The sequence below is a fragment of the Schistocerca serialis genome, chromosome 12 (assembly GCF_023864345.2).
Source record: "Schistocerca serialis cubense isolate TAMUIC-IGC-003099 chromosome 12, iqSchSeri2.2, whole genome shotgun sequence".
Lineage (NCBI taxonomy): Eukaryota > Metazoa > Arthropoda > Insecta > Orthoptera > Acrididae > Schistocerca > Schistocerca serialis.
The window spans coordinates 12,706,552-12,722,178 of NC_064649.1; the positions used below are offsets into that span (position 1 = coordinate 12,706,552).

At 41.7% G+C, this 15,627-nt stretch overlaps 1 protein-coding gene across 1 annotated transcript in view; it reads right to left on the bottom strand.

The window, feature by feature from the left end:
* Nucleotides 1–12,995: 12,995 nt before the first annotated feature.
* Nucleotides 12,996–15,627, bottom strand: part of LOC126428426 (ubiquitin-conjugating enzyme E2 Z-like) — a 28,883-nt gene continuing 26,251 nt past the window's right edge. The window contains exon 5 of the mRNA XM_050090353.1: nt 12,996–15,559. Coding sequence (XP_049946310.1) covers nt 15,179–15,559 — 381 coding nt within the window. The 3' untranslated portion in view covers nt 12,996–15,178. The remainder of the gene's footprint in view (nt 15,560–15,627) is intronic.

A 15,627-nucleotide genomic window follows, 5' to 3' on the forward strand; every position in this document is an offset into this window, starting at 1 on the left:
ACAGTACCTCCTTTCTTCGTCCGGTAGTACTCCCTATTTGCGACTGAAGGTCAAACAATTTTCTACGCTGGTTATTTAAGACGAAAGGTCAAACAATTTTCTACGCTGGATAAGCATGGAATTAGATTTTTCCTTGTGAGAGATTCCGCCGAAGAAACGTCAGGAACACCATACATCCCACTAACTATCGACAGAAATTGTCTGGGTTTCCCTGGCAACTAACAAATAATTAATGGAAGTATGTAATGTAGAGCAACAAAAGGAACGACGGGGACCAGATAAAAATGACGATCACAAATAATTGATCATAACGCCCGCCACCTGAGCCGTATGATCGATTTATAATCGCACGGTCGATATGTATCGTTTGGACCCCGCGACTTCGATAGGCAATCATTTTTGGAAATTAACAGCCATTCAATATGTGGAAGTACCTATTCCTGCAGCCATTGAGGGAACAGGGTGCAACCAACTGCAAATTGTGGTGCACATGGGAACAAATGATGCCTGTCGTCTGGGCTATTAGGTCATTCTTTGATCATTCCAAGAACTGGCAGAGAAGATTGAGAAGACCAGCCTCGCCCATGGAGTTTCAATTAAGCTCACAATTTGCAGCACTGCCCCCAGAACTGATCGCGGCCCTTTGATTCTAAATCAACTGCAAGAATTTAACCAGAAACTTCGAAAGTTCTGTGACAAGCTAGGGTGCGACTTCCTGGACTTGTCCTATAGGATTGAGAACTGTAGGGTCCCGCTAAATGGATCGTGTGTGCACTACACATCAGAGACTGCTACTCAGGCATTTGACTGCATAGGGCGCCCACAAGGGTTTTTGTTGATTAGGCGACTCTCTACTCAGTCCAGATAATGATAGATGTAGGAAACCCAGAAGTATCAGTTCAAGATCGAAAGAAATGTCTCTCACAGATGACATTAACATCCTAGCAGATAACTGTGAACCATTAATATCAAAGCTACAGAATTCGAAGTACTCCTGAAAAACAGTGAAGTTCATACAATATTAGGTACAGAAATCTGTTTGAAACCTGAAATTGATAGTAGTGAGATTTTTGGGGAAAACTTAAGTGTATGCAGAAAAACAGGCAAAAGGGAAATGAAGTTGGTGCATTTGTCACAGTAGACAAGAAACTCAAATCCACTGAGGTAGAAATTTGGACTGCATGTGAGATTGGGCGTGGAATCATAATTGGATTCTTGTCTCGCCCACCAGACTCATCTCCTGGTGTAACCAAAAACTGTAAAGGAAACCTCAGTTTGCTTACCTATATGTAAGTTCCAGAATCATACTGTTATCATCAGTAGTGACTTTAATCATTCAACAATTAAATGGAAAATTAAAGCTTTATTAGTTGTGGGCATGATAAGACATCCTATGAAACATTACTGAATACATTCTCTGAAAACTAACTAGAACAGATAGTTAGGAACACCACTCATGATGGAAATATATTGGATCAAATAGCGACAAACAGACCTGAAGTCTTTGAAGATGTCCAGGTTGAAACTGATGTCAGTGACCATTATGTGGTTGTGGCAACAATGATTACCAAAGTACAAAGAACAACTAAAACAATCAGAAAGACATACATGTTTAGTAAACTAGGTAAAAAATCGGTAGGTCAGATCTCAATGAGGAACTTGAAACTTTCAGCACAGGGCAGGAGCATGTAGGGGAACTCTGGCTCAGGTTTAAGAGAATAGCTGACTGTGCAGTGGACTGATACGTACCCAGTAGAGCAGTTCATAGTGGGAGGAAACCTCTGTGGTATCAAATCACTGCAAAGAAGCTTCTAAAGTGTCAGACATTACTGCATAATAGGTATAAAACAAAACATAGGGGGTATAGATAGAGATGCCGAATGAAATGCATTTGGTTGCTGAGAGCAATGCATGATGCTTTCAATGACTATTGTAGCAGAATATTGTCAAATTATCTTTCACAGAACCGAAGGAAATTCTGGTCATATGTAATGGCTGTCAGTGACACCAGAGATAGTGTCAAGTCCATAGTGAAGGGGACAGGAACTGAAATTGAGGATAGCAAAGCAAAAGCTGAAATGAGTAACTGCATTTTCAAATGTTCTTTTAGAAAGGAAAACCCAGGTGAACTGCCCCAATTTAATCCTTGTACCACTGAAAATACGAGTGAAATAAATGTTTGTACGAGTGGTGTTGACAAACAGCTGAAATCGATTCAATTTAACAGAGCTCCAGGGCCCAGTGGAATTCCTGTCAAATTCCATACCGAATTTGCAGCTGAGCTACTCCTCTTCTGACTATAATCTATTTTAGATCCCTCAAACAAAAAACTGTGCCCAATTCTTGGAAAAAGGCACGGGTCACACCATCTACAAGAAGGGTGGTAGAAGTGATCTACAAAACTACCGACCAGTGTCCCTGACATCGATTTGTTGTAGAATCTTAGATCATATTCTGAGGTCAAACATAATGAGATATCTTGAACAGAATGACGTCCTCAATGCCAACAGCACGTTTTTCAAAAACATCGATCGTGCGAAACGTAGCTCGCACTTTTCTCACGTGGCATACTGAAAGCTTTGGATCGAGGCAATCAGGTAGATGCAGTGTTTCTTGATTTCTGAAAACCATTTGACTCTCTATCACACTTATGCATACTGTCAAAAGAATTACCAACTGGGTTAAATGAAATTTGTGACTGGACTGAGGACTTTTTAGCACGGACTATGCAGCATGTTATCGTGGACAGAGAGTCATTGTCAGATGTAGAAGTAACCTCGAGTGTGCTCCAGCGATGTGTGTTGGTATCCTTGCTGTTCATGTTGTATGTTAATGATCTTGCAGACATTAGTGATAGTAAAATCAGGCTTTTTGAAGATGATCCAGCTATCTACACTCCTGGAAATGGAAAAAAGAACACATTGACACCGGTGTGTCAGACCCACCATACTTGCTCCGGACACTGCGAGAGGGCTGTACAAGCAATGATCACACGCACGGCACAGCGGACACACCAGGAACCGCGGTGTTGGCCGTCGAATGGCGCTAGCTGCGCAGCATTTGTGCACCGCCGCCGTCAGTGTCAGCCAGTTTGCCGTGGCATACGGAGCTCCATCGCAGTCTTTAACACTGGTAGCATGCCGCGACAGCGTGGACGTGAACCACATGTGCAGTTGACGGACTTTGAGCGAGGGCGTATAGTGGGCATGCGGGAGGCCGGGTGGATGTACCGCCGAATTGCTCAACACGTGGGGCGTGAGGTCTCCACAGTACATCGATGTTGTCGCCAGTTGTCGGCGGAAGGTGCACGTGCCCGTCGACCTGGGACCGGACCGCAGCAACGCACGGATGCATGCCAAGACCGTAGGATCCTACGCAGTGCCGTAGGGGACCGCACCGCCACATCCCAGCAAATTAGGGACACTGTTGCTCCTGGGGTATCGGCGAGGACCATTCACAACCGTCTCCATGAAGCTGGGCTACGGTCCCGCACACCGTTAGGCCGTCTTCCGCTCACGCCCCAACATCGTGCAGCCTGCCTCCAGTGGTGTCGCGACAGGCGTGAATGGAGGGACGAATGGAGACGTGTCGTCTTCAACGATGAGAGTCGCTTCTGCCTTGGTGCCAATGATGGTCGTATGCGTGTTTGGCGCCGTGCAGGTGAGCGCCACAATCAGGACTGCATACGACTGAGGCACACAGGGCCAACACCCGGCATCATGGTATGGGGAGCGATCTCCTACACTGGCCGTACACCACTGGTGATCGTCGAGGGGACACTGAATAGTGCATGGTACATCCAAACCGTCATCGAACCCATCGTTCTACCATTCCTAGACCGGCAAGGGAACTTGCTGTTCCAACAGGACAATGCACGTCCGCATGTATCCCGTGCCACCCAACGTGCTCTAGAGGGTGTAAGTCAACTACCCTGGCCAGCAAGATCTCCGGATCTGTTCCCCATTGAGCATGTTTGGGACTGGATGAAGCGTCGTCTCACGCGGTCTGCACGTCCAGCACGAACGCTGGTCCAACTGAGGTGCCAGGTGGAAATGGCATGGCAAGCCGTTCCACAGGACTACATCCAGAATCTCTACGATCGTCTCCATGGGAGAATAGCAGCCTGCATTGCTGCGAAAGGTGGATATACACTGTACTAGTGCCGACATTGTGCATGCTCTGTTGCCTGTGTCTATGTGCCTGTGGTTCTGTCAGTGTGATAATGTGATGTATCTGACCCCAGGAATGTGTCAATAAAGTTTCCCCTTCCTGGGACAATGAATTCACGGTGTTCTTATTTCAATTTCCAGGAGTGTATAATGAAGCACTTTCAGAAAGAAGCTGCATAGATATTCAGTCAGATCTTGATAAGATTTGAAAGTGGTGCATGGACTGGCAACTTACTTGAAATGTTCAGAAATGTAAATTTGTGCACTTAACAAAAGGAAAAAATACATAGTATCCTGTGACTATAATATCAATGAGTCACTGTTGGAATTGGCCACCTCATACAAATACCCTGGTGTAACACTGTGTAGGGATAAGAAATAGAATGATCACATAGGGTCATTCACAATGGGGAATATTGAACATATACAGAGAAGGGCAGTAAAATGGTCACAGGTTTCTTCAGTCTTTGGGAGAGTGTCACAGAGACACTGAAGGAACTAAACTTTAAGACTCCTGAAGACAGATGTAAACTTGCCTGAGTAAGTCTATAAACAAAGTTTCAAGGACCAGCTTTAAATGATTACTGTAGGAATATACTACAACCCCCAGTGTACTGCTCACATTAGGATTGTGAGGATACGATTAGAATAATTATTGCAAACATAGAGGCATTCAAACACTCATTCTTTCTGCACTTCATACGTGAATGGAACAGGAAGAAACCCTAATAACTGGTACAATGGGACATACCCTCTGCCACAAACCTCACGGTAGTTTGCAGAGTATAGATGTAAATGTAGATTTCTAAGAACCTGTTCTATAGAATGAAGATGTAGTTGTCAGTGCATCTGAGTGCTGAGAAAAGAAAGCCAACTATTTGTTGTAATTAAGAATGCACTACTGCCACATTGCTTGCACAAAATTTTTGTCAGTTACCATAGTTTTGATTGCACTAGGACATTCTTCATCAGAATAAAAAATTGCATGGAATACCTAAAAAATATAATGACATGGCTTGAAATGAAATATCCTCCATATGGTTACTTCCATAAATTAGGTAGAAACATAATGCACTTACATGTAATCACACCATGGTTAAAAACATCTGAGCAAAAATTGCTCTTATCAAACAGAAATGCCAAAGAATAAAAAATAAGATATGAAAGTATAACATAACTGCCAACAAGATAAAATACTCCATGGAATACAGTGATGACCGCAAGATTGCTTAGGGCCAAAAGAGGCATAACGCAGCCGCTACCATCAAACTAAACGGCTAGCAGGCTGAGGCAGCTATGTGGTGGACACGAAAACATATTCGTGCCATCTAGCAGGAAGTAATCTAACAACAGGCAACTTAAGAGCAAATGAGGCATTGCTAGGACAAATATAAACATTATTGATAACAAACAGAAAATGCAGATCAGGTAATATACAGAGAAAAATAAAATTGGAACGGAAAATGTTGCTTAATAGACTACATAGAGAAGAATATCACCATTCACACAATTTTAATTAGTTGCTCTATACCTTGAAAGAAGTTTTGTTGCACAATTGCAATTGTTCATTAAGAATGAGGCCGTCCTTTAGAGATAGGTGTTTAAAAATTTCTAGCTCTTCTAAGATGTTAAGCCTAAAGCCATTTTCTCTGAGTGCAAGATCTGGACATCTTTTACATTCTGCCCTATGATTAATAAATGGCCAGCAAAGGTTGAATTGTGAATATTGGTGCCTTTTTTGCCTAGTAGGTGCTCCTTGAATCTTATCGAAATAGCTCTGTCTGTTTGCCCTATGCAATAGACGAGGCAATTGTCGCAGATAATTTTATAAATATCAGAATTTTGCAAAGGGGAAAGCGTAGGTTTGAAGTTATTGTAAGACACTTGTTCAAAACATGCATCATCTGCACCACTAATTCCCCTAGCAACGCCTGTTTCACCAACACACTACAGTCCCCTTTAAAGGTAACCAAGTTAAACTGTGTAATAATGTTGTGTAGGCACTACAACATAGTAGTAGCCACAACATAGTTACTGCTGTATTGTGCTGTCAGTTAGTTCGCTTATATGTTGTGAAGTGAATAATGAAGCAATTTTTTGTCCATTATGGGGACTACCTACATTCTGGAGAAGGAATTTTCTTGAGATATTTAAGTATATGTGATGTATGCGTCACAATTTTACTGTCACAGGGAGGGGAGGGGAGGTTGGGGTTAACTGAACCTCAGTGTTAATTGGACCATCACTTTAATTAACAATTCAAAAAGGGAAATTTATTTTTTTCTTTCCTTAGGTTGGATGTACTATTTGATCTTATATGACTGGTGTATGTCAATTAAAAACTGTGAAACCCACAGGTAAGAGTAATTTTTTCTTGCATCTAACAAATTCTCCTAAAATTTTAGTTACTAATAGTATACATTTTTCTTTGTTTGAGTGAAATTCAGTTGTATTGCTTTATGGTACTCCATCAAATAAAAGCTGTGCACGGAGCCATTTTCCCACTGTTTTGAAGATTCTTGATAAAGTAAAGGTGGGGTTAACTGAACCGATAAAGTTTGGAGTTATGTTGACTGGTTCAGTTAACCCAGAAAGTTTCTTATGAATGAATACAATGAGTAATTTCAAAGGAACACTTGCCAGTGCCCCCAGAATGACCAGATAAGACATTGCAGCCTTGTAGGAGTGGCATCCATTGGCTTTTACCATCTCCAACATCTTGAAAGGTTTAGTATCAGTGACACTGAATCTTCCAATTCAGATATATTTACCGACCAAGAGGCCACAGGGGCATAGAACCACTGGAAAAAGTACACGCAGTGGTTTGCATGGGGCAAGTCACAGGCAGGAGGGGCCCACTGGCCAACCTAAGTGTTACGTGTACGTGACGCGGAGCGGCGCGTTTAGCAAAACAGAGGTGCACAGCTACATATAAATAGATGCCAGTTCACTAACAAAGCATTCAAGTGTGACAGCTCTCCTGGACGGTGGGGCGTGTCACACCACTGGATACGTGCAGCAGCAGATGGGGCGCCAGTGTCCCAGCCCACGGCAGGTTGCTGGTTCGACACCCGGAGGCCAATGTGGGGTCTGCAGCCAGCCAGCGGCAGGCCACACCACGGCTCGCTACTGCGGGCAGTCTTGTTGGCTCCCGACACACGCCGGAGGCATGCCGAGGCGCGGGCTGCAGATTCAGACACCAGATCGCAGGCACTCGTCGTCGCCGTAATCTTAGCAACGCCGGCCAGAAAGCATGCAGTACGCCTTGCAGCTCCCAGTGGGTGGCGCTGAGCCAGCAGGGGCACTATTTACAAATGTTTCCACTTGGGTCATGGTCCATTCATTGAACTTTTATCTATACTTAGTGACAAAAACAACAACAGCAATACACAATTCTTTTACCATACCTAGGATTCGTTGTCCTGTAGCTTGTCCTCGTCAACTTTCTCTACATTTTCACAATGGTACTTAAATATTTCAATATTCATTTCTTAAAATTCCACATTGATGACTAGTTTACTAACCACACACAATCTGACTGCAAGAAATATTTTGGCCAGAGCTCCGGTAGTTCTTCAGTTTGTCACCACAGCACTCCACCTTTCCATCAGGTGCATTTCATTCCTCGCCAGCAATCATTGCAGCTGGCAATATCTACTGCACGAAACTGTATTAGCGATGATAGTGACACAGGGATAAAAGGTTTCTTCCCATTCAGTAGTGTGGATTCTTTTAATTTCAACAATTTACAAATTTGGCAGCCAATTTTTCTCAGAATTTCAAAATGCATATCACTGCAGATGCATTATGGTCATAAGGCGGGTATTTTTTAAAATTGTTCTCTGACACTAGACTGGTTAAGAAATGAAGCTACTACTGTGTTTCCACCCCCTGTAACTATAGCTTGCAAACTGCATCTTTGTCTTATTGGCCTACTATTTAATATCAAACTCAATGAAGAGAACTTTGCACAACTTGTGGGTAAAAAAGAACAAATTTCTCTCCTTATTGGACATATGGCAGTGAAACATTCATTTGTGGGGCAGATGAGTCTTATCAAAGATGAAATGCACACACGCACATGCGTTCCAAACCAGAATGAAATGAGTAACCACTGGAGATCACAAATGAAGTCTGCATATTTGTTTTAAACTCACCAACGGGTCCTACTATGTCTTTGAACTTGCCGTCATACGTTCAGAGACTCGACTCACCAGTCTCTTCAGCTGCCCATTTAACAGTAGACTCATCGCTTGAGACTAATGTCACATACAACCGGATATCAGTATAGAAAGGAGAGTGGGTAATAAGTTTGTAAGTATAATTGAGGATACATAGCATTGCAAATACATACACAAATTTCGATAAGGATAGAAGCTGAAGCAATAAATTAAAATTCGTGTCTTTTTATCAAACGATGAAGTTGAGACTCATATGTCTCCAGGAAAATGTAATTCAATCAGATCGATGGATCACATCTGCAACTGTTGGGGATGACTCTTAGGGAGCAAATCTGCAAATCTATACACGGCATCACTTAATTTTTGTCTTACACCCTCCATAGTATTACACAAATGTTTTGTGAATTGGGAATCCCCAGAGAGAAGACGAGGTTCTTTTCACAGGACGATACTGAGAAGTTTCCTGGCAGATTGAAACTGTGTGCCAGATAGAGACTAACTCAGAACTATTCATTTCGCAGCAAGTGCTTTACCGACAACTACCCAAGCACGACCCACAACCCAATGACCCTTCCTCACAGCTTTATTTCTGTCAGTGCCTTGTCTTCTTCCTTCCAAACTTCACAGAAGTTGTTCAGTGAAACTTGCAGGACTAGCACTCCTGGAAGAAGGGAAATTGCAGAGACAACTCAATCACAGCATAGGGGATGTTCCAGAATGAAATGTTCTCCGCAATAGCCCTTCTCCCAGGAGTGCAAATTTTGCAGGAGAGCTTCTGTGGAGTTTGGAAGATAGGAAATGAGCCACTGGCAGAAGTAAAGCTGTGAGGACAGGTCACGAGTTACACACACACACACACACACACACACACACACACACACACACACACACACACACACACACACACACACATTGCTTCAGAGTGAAAATTTCATTTTGGGGATTACTGAGAACATTTAGAGAACCAGCATTCAAAGATGACTGCACAACGATTTAACTGCCACCAACTTATATTTCACATAAGGACCAAAAAGATAAAATATGAGAAATTACGGCTCATGCAGAGGTGTATAGACAGTTGTTTTTCCCTCTCTATTTGAGAGTGGAACAGGAAAGGAAGTGACTAGTAGTGGTACAAGGTACCCTCTGCCACACACCATATGCCGCCTTGCATCATCTGTACTGGGTAGTTATTATTAAAGTGCAGCTACTCATGGAAGCCCAGTGTGGGCCGTAATTATCATACGATAGCGATAGTTGTTAGATAAGTTCATGTATTAATGTGGAATACATTTACAATGGAAAAAAGAAATTATTTTCAGATTTGGCTACCAGGTGCATCCTTGCAGTCATTTGACAAGCCAGAATGTGAGCAAACAGTATGCCTATCACAGAAAGAGACTGAAGTATCAGCGAAACTGTTTTATGTGAACAGCAACAATTACAGTGCTGCACTGAGATAATATCACCGATGGGAAAGGTCAGAGGAGAGGCCCGGTATCATTAAATGGTTTAAAGAAAATGAAATTTGAAAACACAAATGAACTCGGTGTGGCACCTGGATGAGAAGGCGTCTTATCACAATGGAAGTTATTGACGAGGTTGCTGTTGCTGTAACTGGCCACATAGCACGTGTCCCCAGTAGTGTTAGTGCTCGTGCAGTGTCATGAGAATTGCCCATCCCGTCGTCAACAGTACAGAAAGTTTTGGGTCTGTTTTATGCTGGTACCCGTACAAGATCCAGACAGTGCAGCAACTGAAACCGTATGATCCACAGCAACATTCTGAATTTTGTCTTCAGTTTCTGGCACAGATAAAAGTCTATAACTTTTGGCCAGAAATATTCTGTGGAGTGCTGAAGCACATTTTATACTACAGACTGCAGTGAACACACAGAACTGGTGAATTTTGTGTGCTGTTCAACCGTGTGTTGTGCACGAAGAGCCACTGCACACATTATATTTGACTGTAGGGTGTGGATTCACAACCACTTTTATTCTCTGCCCACTCTTCTTTGAAAAGAGTACACTCGGAGCACCTGTCAGCTGTACCATCACACCTGCACATTATTGAGACCATCTTGTACAACATGTGATTCCTGGTGTGTGGAAACCACTGTTTTCACACAAGATAGAGCAACACCTCACACCTTCGCCCAGTGATCGATCTGCTTAATGCAACCTTCCGTGAACACATTATCTCCAGAAGTTTTCCAGATGTGTGGCCTACAAGACAGCCTGGTCTGAATCCATGTGACTTCTCGCTCTGAGGATATCCAAGAGAACACATTTACCAGGGAAATCACTCTCACATGATCCTGAAGACTAGTGTACAGAAATGTGTGGCCCAGATTCCACCGCAACTGCTGAGCAACTGTCGATCGTGTCGTTTTACGGATGCAGCATCTCATTGAGGCTTCTGGTGCTCATATTGAACAAACTGTGTAAGCGGCCGTTAATAATAAAATAAACATTACTTCTTTCTCACTTTGACCTTTTCTGTCTACATCCCATCCCTAATCCATTACATACGTAAAAATTTCAGCACACATTTCTTCCATTCACAGCACTAGATTTGCACCTGGTAGCCAAAATTTGAAACTTTTTTCCCAGCGTAAATCAGTTCTACATTAATGCATTAGAATATCTACCAAAGTTCGCTGCCATACAATAATTACCACAGTGAAGCTCCGTGAGTAGCTGCACTTTAATTGTAAGCACCCAACACGTAGATGTAGACAGTCTTGCAAAAAGCTTTTTTAGAGGACCTCTACCTCTTTCAGTTGGTCATTTTTTGCTGCATCACAGCTTTACACCCTGCGCGCTTTAGTAAGAGCAAACACGTCAACCAGCAGGAAGTGGCCGCAGGGTTGCCGTACTCCATCTCCTTGTACTCGCAGAACTACAGCATGAAGGAAAACTGTTTAGCACCAATGTAGCAGCGCACCTCGATTTCTAGTGCAGGCGACCCTCAACACTGGACTTTCACTCGCTCCGTTTCTGATCTCTAGTAAGCAACCACCAATTAGTATCAAATTTTCACACACATCACTTATTAATCATTCTGTAGGTCCTACATACCACAGAGAAAAACCTTCAGGGATGGGGGAACAACTGAGGAAATACAAAGCATGTGAGAAAAATAATGAGACCAATTTTTTTTTCTGCCCAAGTTTTTATTTTTTTTTTTTCCAAGGGCAACATCATCTCCTTAAAAGTAGATACAATGGTGGACTCATTGTTCCCAGTCTCAGCAGTAGCATTGAACGACTTCAACTACATGTCACTCACATTCTTTCGAATGTTCTCCAGAGTCCCAAAATGACATCCTTTTACGCCATTTTTCAATTTTGGGAAAAGAAAATAGTCACAAGGGCTCAGATCTGGTGAATAGGAGGCTATGGAACAACGGGAACGTCTTTTAAGGTCAAAAATCCCCTGCTAGAAGTGGCTGTGTGATGTCACGCTGCAGCACCTACTTGTCTGCAGTGTCTGGCCTCAATTCTCCATTTTTCTGAGCCTTTTGAGGATATATTTGTAAAACATCTGGTTGGCAGTTTGTCCCGGAGGAACAAATTCTTTATGCACGATACCCGTAAATTTAAAAAAAAAAAAGCGAATCGGTATTCTTTCGATCTTCGATTTGCTCATCCGAGTTTTTCGCTCTAAATGTCTGTATGCCACTATTTACTTTGCTGCTTTGTCTCAGGACAGTACTAGAATATTCAACATTCATGACCTGTGATCACACAACTGAACCATTCGTGGTAATTGGCAATCCTCTCAAAAAGATAAATGCACGCATTTCTTCAACTGTCCTGCTCATCTATGTGGTTTTTCAGCACCATTTTGGCACAAATCTTTTGCATGTGCAAATCTTTGGTCAAAATTTGATGTCTGGTGAAAGTATTCAACAGGTCACCCACCATCCTTATTGCTAAATGTCAGTCTGCCCTCACAACAGTTTTTGAAGTCTAAGATCCCCCCCAAGCGAGGTTTATCTTCGACGTGTTCTCGGCCTTCCAAAATGATTTGTGCCTGTGAAAAACTTGTGCTTTTGGTGAGGAATGTTTTCCACAGGCCTGTTTGAACTTTTCAAATGTCACACTCACAGACTGCCCAAGCTTAACACAATTGCATAATGTTGTTCTAAATTCCGCTGTTCCATTTTTGTAACACATATCAAGTACAAAACCTCACAGATGGCGTTCTCAAAAATCATGTGATAGCTGTACAGAGCTAAATCTGGGACTGAGCATCAGGAAGGCACGAACCCACTGGTTTACACAGGTATAACAACACAGCTTTGCCAGATCGCTCGCAGTGCTGTCAGTCTCATTACTTTTCTAACACGTCCCGTAAATAAACTAAAAACAAGGATGTCGCTGTGCGGCTCTAACAGTTCCCTCATCAGAGCGGAGAGCAGGACACACTGGCGAATTAGAGAGGAAGGACAGGTCCACAGGATGTGAACGGCTCCACCCATAATGAGGATAATAGTACACAAAGATGAAGGAGCAAGTGCCTTTCCCTCAATCTTCATCTCCCCTCGTCCTCAATACAGGTAGATTTCTTTTGTCCTTGGGTCTCGGTGACATGCCCTTTCTTTTAACATTAGCAATTTCTAAGCATTAATAAAACTAACATTTCACTATACAAGAAACTTTATTGCTATTATGGAAGGGAACTTACATTTGTCCCCACCAAGTGTGATATTCAATTTTTTGCATAAAAAAGTCTCATCCAAAATGTAAATTACACATCTGGACAGAATACTTCAGGTGGAACATTTAATGGCAGAATTAAGTAACAGCTCAAGTTGTACAGTCCAATAACAGCACACACCATTTAGTTTGCCACATTATTAAATGAACTATGCAAATGGAGCCATTACTTGAATCTTTCACAATGGTGTAATGTCCTAAGTAGGACACAGAAATCACAGATAATACCATCAATCATTACTGGAGCTTCCCACATTCTATCGACATTTGAAGCTAAACACTGAATAACATGCAAGCAGTCGCAATTATAAGACCATCCATTTGTGGAAAAAAAAAAAAAAAATCTTGTTAACTGTGAAATTTTGTATGCATCTGACTGGTAAAGAACCCTCACTCAACACCAGTACTGCTCTTCCCAAAAATCACCATATGCAACTGCCAATATACTGCTGTGATGATGCAGTGCCCTAAAATGGAAATTTACTTAAATTACACGACACGTCAGACAGGTCCAAATACGACCTTAGCAAACAAATTTTATACACAAAGATTGCATTAGCAGTAAAAATCTATTTTAGCAACGAACACCATCAGGCATTAAATAGCCACGGCATATGAGCAATGTCCGAGTTTTTGTTCTCAGTTCAGTAAATAAAATACGTGAATCACAAAAACTGATCTAAATTACAAACAAATTATTTATGGAAACAGTCTTTTCTAAAAGCTACAAAGGAATCAATTTTATGACTCAACATGACATCATTATTATTCTGAAAAAGATACTGACATATTTTATCGTACATCTATCAAAAACACACTACCTGGTGGAAATTTTTGTTGATAGTTTGAAGTTCAAAATTTTAAGCAAGCCTGTCTTTAGAAGAATTGAGCCCATGTTTAAATACCCTGAATATATATTTTAGGATGTTTGCACCATCATATCACACTTATTCAAATACTAGACAAAGATACACTTTTTACATCCACTACGTCAAACTTTGTACCAAATTTCATTTTGTATCTAGCCTCACTGCTCCTCAGAATTCAAAGCCAAGATCTACATACGTGTGGTAACATTTCCAAACTAAATAGGAAAATGTTGTAGCATTAATTGTGCCAGTCTATATTTACATCATTAAGTAAATAGAACTTGAAGAGTAATACCTGATCACTCAACTACATTACCTGAGGATGACGGCAAAGCTACAACTATATTTCCTCACAATGTAAATATTTAATCAAAAACTTTTCATTTTCCACACTTTCAGTTCAACACATTGGTCTCCTTGACCAGTAAAAATTGTGCAGTTAAGTGCTTGCATGAGAGTCAAAACTGCTCCATGAAATAGATGAGGACAGAAGTTGACATTTTCATTCAATGAACAGTAAAGGAGGGTGAAAGTCAAATGGAAATGCTAGTAAATTGTTGAATAAAAAATAAAATCATATCTTAGGCAATAGTAATTGGCCACTAAAATATAGCCTGATAAGCTGTTTTTTGATAAACATCCCCTGCTTACAACTAGTTTATTGACCCACTAAGTGGAATGACACGAGAGGGGAGGGGAGGGGAGGGGAGGAATAGTGCACCAACACTCAGCTGGTTAGCCACATTAAGGCATTAAAAAACCTGGCAAGAGTTTAGTGTAAAATGTTAACCATTTAACAGAAATGTCATCAACTAATACATTAAACAGACTGAAATCACATTATTCACATTGAATTGCAAACAGATGAAGCATTAGACACATTCAGGAAATTTGGTGCACATAGAGAAAATAAAGTATCTACCAATTTTAACTTGTATATAACAAAAAATACACAATGTCAAATGCATATCTAATATTAAAATCACTGAAAAGACATTCTCTTGGGAAGGGTTGGGCCCTCAGACAAGTTAAGTGTGTCAGTTTTAATATAATTTTCTTTATAACAGTATGATTTATATGTTATCTTTTTATGAAATTTAATATACAATAGACATTCAACATACACACTGATCACAAATTTACACTAAGTTCATGAAAGTCTCCACCAGTGGTTACAACACTGAGGTTTCACAGCCGGCAAATGGCAACACCCGATTCACCCGTCCCACCCGCACATCAGCTCTCACTGTTCTTGACACCGACTGCCGATGCCTCATCTCCAGACATCACCAGCTCCGAAGATGTATTGGGTTCGCCAGCTCCGTCGTTTCCCTTCGCGTTCTCTTCCGCCCCGACAGAAGTCTCACTGGAAGTGTCGTCCGACGTCGACGACGGAGAAGGAGGAGAAGACAGGAGAAAATCATCATCGCTGAGGTTTCCGGGAGTGGTGGCCGTCTCGCTGCCAGCGGAGCAAGCTGTTCGTGCTGTCGAGAACAGTGTAGGGATGGAGCTCGAGCTAGTAGAGGCATACTTTTCAGACAATTTTGTGTGTAGGGCCTTGATGCGTGCCAGTATAATTTGGTACTGAAAAATGCCTCGCTCTTCACCAAAAGGATCCTAAAAACAAAAAAGTAAATTAAAGAAATACGTAATAAGAAATATGTACATTTAAATTTTAGAAAACA